A 16,823-nucleotide genomic window follows, 5' to 3' on the forward strand; every position below is an offset into this window, starting at 1 on the left:
TTTTACACTGTTGGTGGGAGTGTAAATTAGTTCAACCATTGTGGAAGACAGTGTGGCGCTTCCTCAAGGACCTAGAAATAAAAATTTCATTTGACCCAGCAATCCCATTACTGGGTATATATCCAAAGGATTATAAATCATTCTATTATAAGGACACATGCAAATGAATGTTCACTGAAGCACTGTTTACAATTGCAAAAACCTGGAACCAACCCAAATGCCCATCAATGATAGACTGGACAGGGAAAATGTGGCACATATACACCATGGAATACTGTGCAGCCATCAAAAATGATGAGTTTGTGTCCTTTGTAGGGACATGGATGAACATGGAAACCATCATTCTCAGCAAACTGACACAAGAACAGAAAATCATGTTCTCACTCATAGGCGGGAGTTGAATGATGAGAACACATGGACACAGGGAGGGGAGCATCACACACTCTGGGGTCTGTGGGGGGGTGGAAATAGGGGAGGGACAGCAGGGGGTGGGGAGTTGGGGAGGGATAACATGGGAAGAAATGCTAGATATAGCTGATGGGGAGGAAGGCAGCAAACCACACTGCCATGTGTGTACCTATGCAACAATCTTACATGTTCTTCACATGTACCCCAAAACCTAAAATGCAATAAAAAAAATCATTTAAAAAAAAAGATTTGTGCTATTCCATGCGTGTGCCAACCAGGTCACATACTGACTTGTTTACATCCTCTCCCAGGCTGGGGTCCCCAGGAGTGACCCTGAGACAGGATTTGAGTGAGTGGTTCTTTTGGAGGTGATGTCAGGAAGCCCCAGTAGAGCAGTGGAGAAGTGAGACAGGGAGATGAAAGGGGTCAATACAGGGTGTGCTGATAAGCAACTGGGGCTCAAGTCCTCTGGGCAATTTAGGGAGACAGTATCAGTATTAAACATGCCACAGAGTTATTCCATGGGAGGGGCAAGGGAGCTGGGCACCATATATCTACCAGCTACCATCAGTCATTGATTGAGAGATGCTCCCCAAAGGATTAACTCCTTGGCACTTCTAGCTAGCCCTGCATATGCCCATGCTTTCTTGGCCAGAGAAAATTCTCAAGCAAAGGAAGTTGTAGTGCCAAGACATATGGGTAGGGCACCTGTACCATCTGCTACACAGACCAGCCCATTCACAAGCCAACCCATCCATGAACAGCCTAGGAGTGTGTCTACCTAACAAGTGCCAGCGTTCCCATGTACTAATGCTTTCATTTAGGCATCAGTGTTTTCAGAGGCCAACTCATTCCAGAGGCACCATTAACACACCAATTAGAAAAGTGATCTACACAGAATCTGGCCACTGGAAATATCTCAGGCTCCTGTGAACACAGGTGTCAATTCCACTCTGTGACATCAGTATATTTTAAGTGATTTTTCCCTGGTAGTAGGTTTCAATTCCCTGCTTCTTATTTTTAGTGTGTCTATGTTAGGTTTTGTGATTGCTTTGTGATTACTGTGAGGTTTACAAAAAACATAGTTAACAAGTTATTTGAATAGATGACAACTTTGGTCACAAAGAAAAGAAAAAAACTAAAAAACTATATACTTTAACTCCATTCCCCTATATTCTGACTTTTTATTGTCTTAATTTACATTTTCATATTGCCTATCTCTTAACAAATTGTTCTAGTTATTATTATTGATATATTTCTTTTAGTCTTCATACTAGATAAATGAGTGGTTTACATACCACAATTACAGTAAAAGAGTATTCTGAATGTGTCTGTGTACTTACTTCTACCAGTGAGTTTTGTACCATCAGATGATGTCTTTGTTGCACATTAATGTTCTTTTCTTCTTCCAGATTAAAGAACTCCCTTTAGCAATTCTGTAAGACAGTTCTGGTGATGATGAATTCCCTCAGCTCATGTTTGAAGGATAGCTTTGCTGGGTACAGTATTCTCAGTTGACAGATCTTTTTTCCCTTCAGCACTTTGAATATGTCATCCTACCCTCTCCAGGTCTATATCCTTTCTGCTGAGAAGTCTGTTGCCAGATGAATCAGAGCTCCTTTATATGTTGTTTGCTTCTTTTCTCTTGCTGCTTTTAGCATCTTCTCTTTGTCCTTGACCTTTGCGAATCTGATTATTCTATGCTTTGAGGCCATTTTATTTGGGTTAAATCTGTTTGGTGATTTTTGACCTTCCTGTACCTGGCATATTTATATCTTTCTCTAGGCTTGGAAAGGTTACTGTTATTATTTCTTTGAATAAGCCTTCTGCCCCCTTGTTCTTTCTCAGTTCCCTCTTGAAAGCCATTACTCCTAGATTTGCTCTTCTAAGGTTATTTTCTAGATTTTGTAGGCATTCTTTATTTCTTTTCATTGTTTTCTTTTCTCTCCTTCAAATGTATGTTTTCAAATAGCCTGTCTTTGAGTTCATTAATTCTTTCTTCTGCTTGATCTGTTCTGTTGTTGAGACCTTGATGACGTGTTTTTTAGTTCAGCTAATGTCCTTTTCAGTTCCAAGACTTCTGTTTGATATTTTAAAATTATTTTAATCTCTTCATTAAATTTCTCTGATAGGTTTCTGAATTGGTTTTCTGTGTTACCTTGGCATTTGTTGTGTTTTCTTAAGACTGCCATTTTGAATTCCCAATCTGAGAGCTCACAGATTACCATCTTGTTTGGGCCAATCACTCACTGACTCTTTGCTTTGCCCATTTGAAGAAGTCATGGTTCCTGGTGTATGCAGTTTCCTATGGATGTACATGTATGTCTTCATGTTGAATGATTATTTATTCCAGTCTTTGCTGCCTGGGTTAGTTTGGTCTCTTTATCATATGTATGTTTAGATGTTCTGTGCACTTTGCCTGTTGGTTCCTTTAGCCCTAGATCACTGCCTCCTTTTCAGCACTAAATAGTACCCCAAGCCCAGGTTTGTCGTGACTTTTGCAAAAGTTCAAAGCTCTGCCTTGTCACAGATAAAGGGCACCAAAGGGGATTCTCCAGCTGTGTTTGGAGGGGCTGGCTAGGGGTTCTTGCCCAGAGGGCCTCTGGAGAGTTCCTCTTATAATGTGATGCTGCTGAACTACCTCTCTTGTTTAGCGTCTTGTTTGTGTGAGACGAAGAGCAGCCCCAGAGTTTCATTCACTGGGCTGCCAGCCCCACCTCCAATGTCTACAGGACTCCAGAAGCTTTCAGGGATCCCTTACATGAATACAAGTATTCATGATTCTTTCTGTGGATTGAGGCAGGAAATCTTTCCTGAATAGGTACTCAAGATGATGAGGAAGCTGGCTGGCTGCCTTGATCTTACTTTTTTTTTTTCCAGTGTAGAAATCATGAGTCCGGGAAACTTTTCCACATGGTGACTTACAGTGTGGGGAAGGGGTATCACAGAGAAGTCCATTTTACCTACCTTCCACTCACTGTTTTTCACTTTTCTGTGGCCCCAGGGTTTGTCAAACCCTCAGTTTTGAGTTCTGGGATATTGGTGGTTATTATCTTGGCACTAGATAGTTGTTTTGGTTTTCTATAAGGGACAGTGAAGCCCAATTGCTTCTACTTTGCCGTTTTGGCGACATCCAGCATCTATGTATTTGACAGGGGCTGGGATTGGACTGGTCTTATATGCACTCATGCAGTCATTCAAGAAAAGAGATTGTTCACACTAGTTCTTTTTCAGGTAACAAAGAACAGCTCAGGAAAATTTTAATTTAACTAAAAGTACAACTTCCAAGAATAAAGGTGTTTTTTCTCATATTTTAAGGAAAGCAGTGACATCCATAAGGTTGTTTCATCTACATGAGGTGGTGCTTTTAAAAAAAGAGGACAGATAAATTCATGGGACTTTGGAGAACGGTAATAGTTTTTTTTCCTAATGTCCTGATACAAAGGGCATTGGCCAAATTTCTGCAGGCCCTCAAGACTGAACTCAGCTCTCATAAGGGATTTGTCTCCAAGACTCAAGGTCTCAGGTGACAGGCTGCAGTGCCACTGATCTAATCACATGACCCTGAAAGACAACACAAGAAAACCAGCTCAGCCCGTGTCTGTCACTTGAGAGATAATGAAATCTTCACTTTTTAACAAGGCGGTAAAACTTCCCTTTTGCAAAGAATAGCATAACATTTTTGTAGGTGTCAATCAGCCTGTTTTGTACCAACTTGAAAGCAATGAACACAATCTCCATTCCAACGATGATATAAATGGAGAAGAACAGGAAGAAGTTAGGGTGTTCTAAAACAGTATCCCCAAACCCAATGGTGGTCAGTGTGACAAAGCAGAAATAGAAGGCATTCTCAAAATCCAACTGTGTCTCCCAGAAGGGGAGGATGGCAGCTGCACAGGAAATGTAGGCAAAAACAATCAGGACAACAATGGGGAGAGGGATGTCCAACTTCTCCACTTGCTGTCCGACTTCATCCAGGTTGCTGATGATGGAGTACGAGAATCTCCCCAGCACCAATTCAGGACATGAGCTACTCCTCTCTATGGTCTGTGGGGGCAGTTGCAGTGTGTTCTGTTTCTCTTGTGCATGAAGTCTCTCAAACAGCTCCATGTTGCAGCTTGGGCGTGAAGGATGTCTGCCAGGTTTGGGGCCTGGAAGCTCTTCAGCATTGATGATGATCTGAGGGACAACTTCATCTGCAGGCTTGGGGTCTGGTTTTTTCTTGAAGAGAGATTGGGGGCACCACTTGGAGAGAGGGCGGGCAAAGAAAGGGGATTTTTGGAACCGATTGTAAGATGTGGATAAGATGGTTGCCAGGATGTCGCCTGTGTCCGTGAGAACGAGGAACATCAAGGGGATACCAAAGAGGGCGTAGAGCATGCACAAGTACTTGCCAAGCCTGGTGACGGGGTAGATGTAGCCATACCCTGAAAGAGAAGATGGAGCTTAGAGTCTTCATCTGGCCCCTTCCCTTTTTCCCCCCGCAAAAGCTTTAAAGAGACCTTCTGCCATTTCTCCTCCTTGGCATGACATTTTACAAATTTTTTTGAAAACACTCATCTCAAAGCTTTCAGCCACTGGTCTGGCATTAGGCCTGCTTTGGTGGGAGGGAAGGGAGTGAAACCAGGCTTCCCTTTATAATAAGGAACAACTGATATCCAGGTATCTGACTTGAAATGTCCTTGGCAGGGCACCAGCACAGGTTTGGGGTGAACAGATTGCCTTTTATTCTGCTCTGGCCATTTCTGAGCATCCCCCAAAGGATGGGCTCAGCTGACCTGGAAGGACAGGATGAGTACAAGTGAGAGAGGATGAATGGCTTCTAATTATATCCATTGCCACCTTTATCCTCCATGAAGGTGCTGGCTTTTAAGAAGCCACTCACCCTTGTCCTCCATAAGAGGGCTGGGCTGTTTCTATGTAAGAGACATTTACTGTGTTCCCATGGTGTGCTCAGCAGTGTGCATAGTATTAGGAAAAACAGAAAGAAGGAAGATGAGTAAAATACAATTGCCCTCAGAGCCATTTGTGGCTTAGCAGATTAGACAAACATGTTCCTCAATGATAGTGAAACAATTAGCCTTCTAGCATCTAGGTTCTGATTGACCTTGGTTTGAATCCCAGCTCTGCCATTTGTGATAACATTACTTGACTGCTCACATTTTTGGGATTTTTATCTGTAAGATGGAGATAACAATGCCATCTTACAGATAAAAATCTCTGCATATTGACTAGCTGGGAGGATTACATGAGGCCCGTGCTTGACACACAGTGTGCAATTGATAAATGGTGGTGTCCTCAAGACCTTAGCTTCCTAGTGAGCACTTCCTGTGGGTTGGGTATCAGTCAGCCTTCATAGGGAGGTATTGTTATCACCATTCACAGGTGGGGAAACAACAGCTTGGCCATGAGCATACATGTGATATACAGTAGAGTTGGGAGTCAAATCCATAGGACTCTCAGATCCCCAACCAGTGCTGTCATCCTCAGGAGCATCCAGGGGGCAGGACCCTTCAACCAGAGAGAACCCGGAAGCCAAACAGAGGAAGGGGTGGATCGAGGTCTCCATCCCCTTAGGGAGCCCTTCCCCTCCCCTTGCACCTACAGAGGGGCAGGAGCAGAGAGACATTAAACCCCAGAGCACAGGGGGCTGAATCTTCTGGAGTGGGCAAGCATCAATGACTTCAACAAGCAGAGGACAAAGCTTTTGCATTTAATGCCTGTGTTTAATTTTTAATGTTATGAAGGACGATTAATACAGAAAACCCCAGCTCAATTATGTAAATTAATCTGAAGGCAACTCCTCGACTGGCTAAGCCCCAGCTTCCTCCAGGAGTGTAGCTCCCTGTGGCAAACTTTGGCCTCAGGCTCTGCCTTCTTGGAGTAGGGGGGCATTCAGGTTGCCCACCCTCAGCAGGGTCCCAAGTGTAGGGGAAAGAATTGCAGTTCTCAAAGACTCTCATCAGTTTACATCCAACCCAGAGCACTCCACACCAATCTGGCTGGTTGCACTAGGTTCGGCAGTGTTGGTTAACTCTGTATGTGCATGATTCATTCATTCAGTATTTATTGAGTACTTACGGCATGCACTGGGGACATAGTGCTAAGAAAAGTAGATATGGGATGTGACCTATCTGAGTCTCTGGTTTGGTAAGAGAGACAGATATTAATTTTTAAAACTACACTAGTGAGTATATAATTACAAAGGGAGATCAATAATGAAGTGGAAGAGCAGACCATTCCATGAATGATTAGAACAAAGGCACTCATCCTAGGCCAGGTGTGGTGGCTCACATCTGTAATTCCATCACTTTGGGGAGCTGAGGTGGGTGGATCACTTGAGGTCAGAAGTTCAAGACCAGCCTGGCCAACATGGCACAACCCCATCTCTACTAAAAATACAAAAACTGGCCAGGTATCATGGTGCATACCTGTAATCCCAGCTACTTGGGAGGCTGAGGCATAAGAATCACTTGAACCCAAGAGGCAGAGGTTGCAGTGAGCTGAGATCATGCTACCATACTCCAGCCTGGGCAACAGAGCAAGATTCTGTCTCAAACAAACAAACAAACAAAAAAAAAGGTCCCCATCCTGGATTTAGGCAGGGAAGATTTTCTGGTGAGGTGATTTTTGAGCTGATGTTGGGAGGGGGCCAAGAACTAGCCAGGTGAAGAGAGAGGAAGCAGCCTGTGCAAAGACCCTGTGGCAGGTTCAACAAAGGGCTATCCATAGAGTGACAGTGGGTACTTATGTACTGTGTGTACTGCATATATAACAAGGGGGTGATTGGGAGCTGACTGGGTGCAGAAACCTAGCCTCAGTGCACTACCAAGCTCGGAGCTCAGGGCTCGGGGCACAGGGCTGTATCTGCCTAGCGAGGGATGTGGTTTTCTAATTTTTCACCAAGGTGTCACCCTGAGTGTAGCTGTCACCCACGTTTAAGGAACCAAGAGAAGGCCAGTATGGCTAGTGTACAGGAAGGTAGGGGAAGGGAGCAAGGTGAGGCCGGGAGGTGGGCAGCATCTAAGGGCTTCCATGGCAGATGGGGGAGTACCTTGATCAGTATGGAAGGCTGAAAAATGACAGCCCCCAAATAAAGATAATCAAGTCCTAACTCCTGGAATCTGTCAGTGCTACCTTATTTGGAAAGTGGGTCTTTGAGGATCTTGAGATGAGGAAGTTATCCTGGATTGTGTGTGTGGCCCTAGGTACCATTATAAGTGTCCTGATAAGGGAGATGCTGAGCAAGATATTTTACACACAGAGAAGGGGAGGCAATATAACCTCAGAGGCAGAGACCGGAGTGATGCGGCTGCAAACCAGGGGATGCTGGCAGCCACCAGAAGCTGCCAAGGAAGAGGCAAGGAAGGATCCTTCCCTAGAGCCTCAGAGGGAGCATGGCTCTGCCAACACCTTGATTTTTGAAATCAGTAAAATTGATTTCAAACTTCCGGGCTCCAGATCTTGACAGAATACATTTCTATTGTTTCAAGCCACCGAGTTTGTGGGAATTTATTACAGTAGCCACAGGAATCTAATAAAACCATATTTGCATCTTTTTTTTTTTTTAAGATGGAGTCTCGCTCTGTTGCCCAGGCTGGAGTGAAGTGGCATGACTTTATCTTACTGCAACCTCCACCTCCCAGGTTCAAGCAATTCTCCTGCCCTAGCCTCCTGAGTAGCTGGGACTACAGGCGCCCACCACCATGCCTGGATAATTTTTGTATTTTTAGTAGAGACAAGGTTTCACCATGTTGGCCAGTCTGTTCTCGAACTCCTGACCTCAAGTGATCTATCTGCCCACTTCAGCCCCCAAAGTGCTGGGATTACAGGAGTGAGCCATCACGCCCAATCAGGTTTGCATCTTGAAAAGATTATCCTGACAGCATCACAGATAGTAAATTGGAAGGTTTTAGATGGACACAGGAAGATGAGTGGGGAGGCTGTGTTTCCTGCCCAGGTGAGAGATGAAGGGGGCTTTGGCTAAGGCAGGAGCTGAGAGGAGAGACCTGTAGAGACTGGTTAGACAATTTTGGCAGAAATCTTAGCAGGGCAGGGGGATTGTTTGGATTGGGACGTTTGAAAGGAGCTGGGATTTGAGCACAGAGCAGGCACTGTAAATCCACCTGAATCCACTGCTGTCCTTGGCGAAGGTAGATTCAGAGGCTTATAAACAAAGCCTTTTTGGCTGCCTCTGGGTGAGATACTTTTGCAATCCAAAATATGCATTATGTCACATTCCTGAAAATGTTTCAAGGAAGCAAGGTCTCAGCACACAACCCCTACAAAGGGAATGTATTAACCTAGTTACTGAATGCTGAAATGCATAATAGAACTTATATTATTTCTAATAATGCATTCATATATTTTGATACAATCAGTTCACTGCACTTAGCCTGTGAGTACTTAATAGCCCATGCACTTTCCTTTGTAATCCAAGAGGGCTGACCCAGTTGGGAATGACCGGGGATTGACCGGCCTCATACCTGTCAGGTCTCCCGTTCTTAGCATCAAGGCCAGGTGCATATCAGATGACCCAGAGATGCAGGGCAGGAAGCAGTATTGCCAGAGGGACTTTCAAACGCTGTTATTGATTATGGACAGTGCAGAACATTCCCCAACATCCTCTTCCAGTTGTAATTACTGGGTGGCATGATGTCCTAATTGACTCATACAATGGGCAGTAGCATTGCCTTCTTAGAATTTAAGCCAAGGTAATGCATTTCCCATTAGATCAGTGACTCTCATTAGGATCACCTGGAGGGCCCTGAAAAATACTGATGCCTGGGCCTGGTCCCTAGAGACTCTGATTGCTTGGTCTGGGGCAGGGTCCACACAGGAGCACGCTTCTCAAACATTAGCACACATCAGAATCACAGGGAGAACTTACTAAACTACAGATTGCTGGGTCCCACAGCCATAGTTTCTGGCTCAGTAGGTCTAGAATGACACCTGAGAATTAATTTGCATTTCTAGCAAGTTCCCCACTGATGTCGATGTTACTCGGGGACCACACTTTGATAACCATTGCAATAGATCATTTGTTCTCAACAGGGGGCAATTTTGCCTCCCAAGAGACATTTGGCAATGCCCAGAAACTTTTGTGGCTGCCGTAATGGGTGGGGGCAGTGGGGAGAGCACTATTGCATCTGGTGGGTGGAAGCCAGAGATGCTGCTCAACAGCCTACATCGCACAGGAGCCTCCACTGCAGAGAATTATCCCCTGCAAGATGCTGACAGGGCTGAGGTTGAGAAATCCTGCCTCAGATACCTCTAAGTGTTTTTGGTTTTTTGTTTGTTGGTTTGTTTTTGAGACAGGCTCTGCCATCCAGGCTGACCCTGTCACCCAGGCTGGAGTGCAGTGGTGCAATCATGGCTCACTGCAGCCTCGACTTCCAGGGCTCAAATGATGCTCCCACCTCAGCCTCCTGAATAGCTGGAACTACAGGCACATGTCACTATGCCCAGCTAATTTTTTTTTTTTTTTTTTGTAGAGATGAGGTCTCATTATATTTTCAGGCTGGTCTCCAACTCTCACCTCAACCTCCCAAAGTGCTGGGATTATAGGCATAAGCCAAGGTGCCTGGACCAATCTAAATTCTTAAGGAAGTGGGGTGTGGTGGCTCATACCTGTAATCCCAGCACTTTGGGAGGCTGAGGTGGGTGGATCACCTGAGGTCAGGAGTTCAAGACCATCCTGGCTGACATGGTGAAACCCCGTCTCTCCAAAAAATACAAAAATTAGCCAGGTGTGACGGCGCATGCCTGTAATCCCAGCTACTTGGGAGGCTGACACAGAAGAACCACTTGAACCTGGGAGGCAGATGTTGCAGTGAGCTGATATCGTGCCACTGCACTCCAGCCTGGGTGACAGAGCGAGACTTCGTCTCCAAAAACAAAAACAAAAAAAACCCAAAATACAAAAATTAGCTGGGCATGATGGTAGGTGCCTGTAATCTCAGCTACTCAGGAGGCTGAGGTGGGAGAATCACTTGAACCCAGGAGGCGGAGGTTGCAGTGAGCCGAGATGGCGCCATTGCATTCCACCCTGGGCAACAGAGTGAGACTCTGTCTCAAAAGGAAAAAAAAATTATTGAGGAAAACAAAAAGACAAAGTAAACCCCATAACTCCCAACCCCTTTGCACATCTCCGAGTCTCTCTTGCAGTTGCTGCTCTCCTGGAACTGGTGTTTCCTCAAAACATCCCCTGAGCTATGGGTTCCCCTGGAAAGGTCAGCTTTGAAGTTTGACCTCAGCCCTGCCTGTGACTTGCTCACAGTGATTCCCTCTTAGAATCTGAGCCCACTTGTCTGTGGAATGGGATAGTCACAGCACCTACCTCGTGGGGTTGTGGTGAGAATTGCACAAGAGAAGGACCCGGACCCCATGCCTGGCACGGGCTGAGTGGTGTAGCTGCTGTCCTTATTCTTTCTGTCCCTCACCCATCCCTGCCTGCATGAGCACTCAGGTGAACCAGGCTGGGCACAGTGGCTCACGCCTCTAATCCAGCATTTTTGGAGGCAGGCAGGTCACCTGAGGTCAGGAGTTTGAGGCCAGCCTGGCCAACATGGTGAAACCCCGCTTCTAGTAAAAATATAAAAACTAGCCGGGCATGGTGGTGCACACCTGTAATCCCAGCTGCTCAGGAGGCTGAGACACAAGCATCTCTTGAACCAGGGAAGCGGAGGTTGCATTGAGCCTACATTACGCCACTGTACTCCAGCTTGGGTGACAGAGCAAAACTCCACCTCAAAAAAAATAAATAAATAAAAGCCTTCAGGCAAATGGGTGAAACCACGTGGGGACTGTGAGAGCTTTCTGGGGGCTGTGTGGCCATTTCTGAAGCTGGGTGCAGCAGACACCGGTTGTCCGCCCAGCAGCCATTCCCTCCTTTCTTCCCTGCAAAGCCACTGCGCCCCCGGCTGATTTAGGAGCAGATCCAATTGGTCTTAGTCACCCTAGTGCTCTAATCTCCCTGCCTGGGACCAGCTTAGAGGAGGGTGGGAGGCTCCCGGAAAGACATCATCGCTGATGATGAACCATGAAGAGAGACGCAGCCCCTTCTATATAAGACACAGTTATGCTCAGATGGGGTGTGGACCTTGGTGGCCTCTTGTGGCCCAGTGGGCAGAAGGATGGAGAAAACCTGATGCCTAGTGCCACAACTGCATATGGCACTGGGCATGAGCTCCGTGTCAGCCTAGAGCTGTCCTCCCACTGGACTTCTTACTTGCAAGGTGACATTCTCCTTGCGGTTTAAGCCAGGTGAGTTGGGTTTTCTGTTAGTCGCTTCTGAGGGCATCCTGGCTGCCACTTACATGTATAGTCATCAGCTGACCCTAAGAGGCAGGTCTAGGAGGGCTTATGAATCCCAGTACAAGGCTCAGAGGGGTGACATCCCTTGCTGGAGATCACACAGCTCTAACCCAGACTGGCCCTGAACTTTAACATGAGGCCCTCAGCCTCTCTCTGCGACCCCTGTGGGCCAGGCCCTCCTAGGGATGGGTACTTCTCTCTTGAAAGAGGAGGGGGCCACAGTCCCTTTTGCCAGCCAAAAGGGGCAGGGGCTGAGTGATAGGCCACAGTCCTGGTGAGGGCTCTGACCCAAGAGCTTCGGCCCTGTGGCTGAGGGCACCTCCACCATTTCCACCTCCTGTGACCCCGTCCCGGCACGGGAGGTTCTTGCCAGGCCTGGTTTGGCCCCTCCAATCTGGCCCCCCTGATGCCCCACCAGAAAGAAAGCTGGGGATGGGCCAACCAGCTCAGAGCGAGCCCTTAATCAGCAGTGGGGCCTTAGTTACTGCTGGCCCAGTGGCATCACACCCCCAGCCCAGGAGGCCTAAAATTCCTGCAGCATGCCCCACAAGTCTTCTGACCATCTCTCCCCTCCAGCCACATGGTCATGTACTCAAAGGGGCCACTAAACTAGAGTTTTACCCATAAGCGCAGGGAGGCATCTCCCTCCCAGTTTCTATGTGCCAGGTGCACAGTAAGTTGTACATGGAGAGAGGCAGCGGGGTGCTGGGTCTAGACCCAAGTGGCTGGGTTCAAACGCACATGCACCGTATGACTTTTCAAAACTGACGGACCTACTAGAGTGTGGGAACAATAATAGCACCCACCTCGTGGTGAGGCTTAGATGAGCTAATCAGCGTAAAGGACTTAGAACAGGGCCTGACGCATCTTCAGTGCAAAAGTGTCAGCCAGTGCAGCTGCTGCTGTTTGTAAGCGTGCAATATAGATTTGAGGAAAGGAGGAAGAGAGGAAGGGAGGGAGGGAGAGGAGGGCCATCTCCACACCCCAATTCCAGTGTCCTTTGCCTCCTAGAAGCCCACCCTTCCCGGGGCCACTGCGGGGGAACTGTGGCTTTGCACTTACCCACGGTGCTGAACACGGTGCAGCAGAAAAAGAGCGAGCTTAGGAAGGACCAGTCTGTGGTCCTGTTAAACCACTGAGGCTTCACCTTCTGCAGATGCCCCTGGAGGTCCTGTTTCCTGTCTTCCACCACTGGAGAAAGACATGACCAAGAGTGTGGGGGAAAGGTTCTGCTTGTCAAGACAAGCCCCGCCCAGGTGAAAGGCATAGTCTTCCCCAAGGACCAGCAGCCCCCTCGCCTTGTGGTTGGTATCAACACCAAAGCTTGGTGATTGGAGTCCTCCGTTAAAATCTTTCTTTCTTTTGTTTTTGTTTTTTGTTTTTTGTTTTTTAGATAGAGTCTCGCTCTGTCACCCAGACTGGAGTATGGTGGCGCGATCTCGGCTCACTGCAACCTCCACCTCCCAGGTTCAAGCAATTTTCAGCCTCAGGCTCCCAAGTAACTGGGATTACAGGTGCCTGCCACCATGCCCAGCTAATTTTTATATTTTTAGCAGAGATGGGGTTTCACCATCTTGGCCAGGCTGGTCTTGAACTCCTGACCTCATGATCCACTCGCCGCGGCCTCACGAAGTGCTGGAATTTCAGGCGTGAGCCACTGCGCCCAGCCTTTTTAAAATATTTCTGCATCCTGGGTCCTGCCTGTGGTCCCCATGGAGATAAGGAGGCCACAGGGCCCTGGGAGAGGAGCACTAATAGAAAGGCCCCTGGGGGCCCCATCAGAGCTTAGGCCTGGCTTTGCTGTGCAGCCTTCGCTTTTTAACTTTCTGAACCTCCATTTCTTTCATTTCTCAAAGGAAGACAACTTCTGCTCTGCCTCTCACACAGGGTTTTCAAGCACTAAAAGCAAAAGGCTTTCAGGAAAAGCAAGCTGTTCCCCAGATGCAAATCATACCCACTCCTGGAGGTCATTGCGCTTGATGGAGTTTGCCTGGCACAGTGACTCACACCTGTATTTCCAGCACTTCGGGAGGCTGAGGAGAGCGGATCATTTGAGGTCAGGAGTTCGAGACCAGCCTGGTCAACATTGTGAGGCCCCCGTCTCTACTAAAAATACAAAAATTAGCCAGGCATGGTGGCGCACGCCTGTGGTCCCAGCTACTCGGGAGGCTGAGGCAGGAGAATCACTTGAACCTGGGGAGTGGAGGTTGTAGTAAGCTAAGATCATGCCACTGCACTCCAGCCTGGGCGACAGAGTGAGTATCCATCTAAAAAATAAAAATTAAAAAAGCTCGATGGAATTTGATAACCATATTATCATACTGTGGTCTGTGGGCACCAGCTGCCAGTGAGTGTCTCCCCCAGGGCTGGGAAACTTGACTTCCTAAACATCGTTTCCCAGGCCCAACAGAGCAGAGTCGGGAACCCTGGTTTCCCAGAGAGGTTCCCAAATGGCTCAGTTGGCCTGGGCAGCCAGTGGGCTTTGGGACCCCCAAGGCCCCTGCTGGACTCTGATTTGGCCTGAAGAGAACGGCACTAAGCCTGGCATCCAGCAGGAAGTCGCTACTCATTTTAATTGGCACCAGCCTGGGAGGCTACACACCTGAATTCTAGACCCAGCTCTGACCCTGACAAGTTCTGTAACTGTGGACAAGAGGCTGCTTTCTGAGCCTCAGTTTCCCCATCAGAGAGACGGCATGAGATTGTGGTGAAAGGTTCAGGCTCTGGAATCCACATACATGGGGTTAAATCCCTGGCTCCATTTGTCTACTTTGCAAACTTGGACAAATTGCTTAACCTCCCAAGGCCTCAATTTCCTAATCTGTAGAAAAGAGACAACTTCTACCCAACATACAGGGTTCTTGTGAGGATTATGGGAGATACTGTGTGAAGTGTTTGCCACAGGGTCTACCTGTGACTAACCCTATGGAACATTTTAATCTCCAGTAATGATCCGACGATCCATACAAAATGGAGTGGGACCAGCTCCGTGTTCCCATACACTGCTGTGCATTGGAATCACCCGAGAAACTTTATTTGTATTTATTTATTTGTATATATGTCTGGCTCTGTCATCCAGGCTGGAGTGCAGTGGCACAATCACAGCTCACTGTAGCCTCAAACTCCTAGGCTCAAGCGATCCTCCTGCCTCAGCCTCCCAAGTAGCTGGGATTACAAGTATATGCCACCTCATCTGGCTAAATTTTAAAATATTTTGTAGAGACAGGGTCTCACCTTGTTGCCCAGCCCTAGTCTCAAACTCCTGGCCTCCCAAACTGCGAGGACTATGGGCGTGAGCCACCATGCTTGGCCTTATCCTGCAAACTTTAAAAATAAGATTCTCAGCCCAGCCCTGGAGATCCTGATTAAGCGCGTTTGGAGAAGAGCCTGGGAATGTGTACTCTAGGCAGTCTCCCTGTGATTCTGATGTGTCTCTGGCTTGGAGAGCCTTGAACTTGCTGATAGTCTAGACCCTACGATGGCGCAGTGTCCATTTGGCAGCAATCTTCCAGATCCACAGAGCAGGCTGGTGTCAGTCTGGCAAGGATGCAGGGAGTGGGACCCTCCACAGACAGGAGACTGCCTCCCTGGACCAGCCTCTTGTCTCTGGGAGCTGCAACAGTTCCCAAAGCAAGGTCGGCGCTGTGGGAGGAGCCCCCATACGGGAGTGGGAGGGGAGGAGCTCCCTGCAGCCTGCTCTTCTCCTGTCTGGTTTGCCTTTGTCTTTTATTTATCTGCTCCCCCTTGTTTTATGTTGCTCTGTTGACTACAATAACAAGCTTCCTTTGCGGAACAGAGCAGGGTAGAAACAAGTAACTAAATATAAATAAAACGCAATGAGGACACTATCAAGTGCCTTCTGTCTTCCAAGATCCTGAGTGTTCCTTGTCTCCTCTGCTTCCCACAGGGTCCCTGTGACCGGCAGGCTTGAGACTGGGGGTCCCTTTCTCTCCTGCAGACTGAGACCCAAAGAGAACAAAGCTTTGCCTCCCTGAATTGCAGAGCAAGCTGGGAGAGCAGCTGGGACAAGAGCCAGGACCTGCCCCCACCTCCCCCAGGTCTTCTCACAGCACCTCCCCACTCTCCTGAGCCAGACAGCAGAAAAGGCGTTTGGAAGAGGAAGTGGGGGTGTGGGGGTGCCAGTGCTTCTGCTGGGATTCAAACCCAATTTGGGTTGTTCCCTAAATTCTCATTCCTGCAAACTGCATCCTGGGTCAGGCAGACACAGTTCTGAGAAGCAACCTAGCCCCGCAAGCCCAGCCCTGGATTTGCTCACCCATGGACCCCACCCCACCCAATCCCTGGGAATCCATCCTCCCCTGAGCCTGCTGGTCTGGATGGGGGTGGGAGCAGAGGCACAGGAAGGGGAGCTGGTCTTTCCCAAGCACCTCCTGGGTGCTCAGGGCTTTTCCTGCATTCTTCACAGCAACCCCAAGAGGCGGCTAGTCTCCCTACACTTCAGAGAAGAAAATGGAGGCTCAGAAAGAAGTTATTCCCCTTAAGTACCCAGGCATGAGGAGGATACAGGCAGGCAGCTCCCGGACCCAGCCTCCTGGAAGGCAGCCCTCTGTTCTCAGGGGACTGCTGCCACCACAGAGAAAAGGCCCGCCCTGTCCAGGTGAGGCACCTACCTGTTTCACTGCAGTTCAAGATTCTGCAGAGCTCCTCCAAGAACTCCTCAAACTCTCCATCATCTGCCGCCAGCAGGACCTGGCCGTCCTCAATGGCAGAGAAGAGCACAGCACCCACCAGGGCGTAGGTCACCAGAAAGCAGAGGAAGCAGAGGCCGGGGAAGAGCTTTCCCAGGGCCTCTGGGCAGCATCTCCTGGCCTGGGGGTGCCCGGAGGCCTCCATCCTCCCTGGAGCATGCAGGGCAGGAGGAGCTGGTGGAAGAGGCAGGAGCATCTAAGCCCCGCCAGGAAGACGGGGTAGGAGTGCCCGGAGAACAGCTAGGCTCCAGCGCTAAGTGGATGGTGCGTGTGCTTCCCCAAGGACTCGGGAAGCAGCTGGCAACTCATCATGTTCAGTTCATCTGAACTACTCAGATGGCGCCCTCCCTAGCACCCCAGATTGCTATTGATCTGCTGGGCCAGACTTGG

General features: G+C 48.2%; 1 protein-coding gene across 1 annotated transcript; it reads right to left on the minus strand.

Moving 5' to 3' along the window:
* Positions 1-4,035: 4,035 nt before the first annotated feature.
* Positions 4,036-16,578, minus strand: KCNK18 (potassium two pore domain channel subfamily K member 18). The gene is made up of 3 exons (XM_012448095.2): positions 16,356-16,578; positions 12,787-12,915; positions 4,036-4,835 (listed from the first exon to the last, which is right to left on the minus strand). Exons 1-3 carry the CDS (start codon positions 16,576-16,578, stop codon positions 4,036-4,038), a joined length of 1,152 nt encoding a protein of 383 aa, XP_012303518.2.
* Between the last annotated feature and the right edge of the window lie 245 nt (positions 16,579-16,823).

Source organism: Aotus nancymaae, unplaced genomic scaffold (genome assembly GCF_030222135.1).
Source record: "Aotus nancymaae isolate 86718 unplaced genomic scaffold, 86718_ANA_hifiasm-v0.15.2.pri h1tg000010l, whole genome shotgun sequence".
Classification (NCBI taxonomy): Eukaryota; Metazoa; Chordata; class Mammalia; order Primates; family Aotidae; genus Aotus; species Aotus nancymaae.

Bases quoted from the DNA above. Each gene is read 5' to 3' on its own strand.
- KCNK18 (XM_012448095.2), bottom strand. From the start codon at position 16,578: ATGGAGGCCTCCGGGCACCCCCAGGCCAGGAGATGCTGCCCAGAGGCC. The intron at 12,916-16,355 runs GTAGGTGCCTCA...GTCTTTCTCCAG, and splicing joins CTTGAACTGCAGTGAAACAG to TGGTGGAAGACAGGAAACAG. The intron at 4,836-12,786 runs GTAAGTGCAAAG...CTTCTCTTTCAG, and splicing joins CACCGTGTTCAGCACCGTGG to GGTATGGCTACATCTACCCC.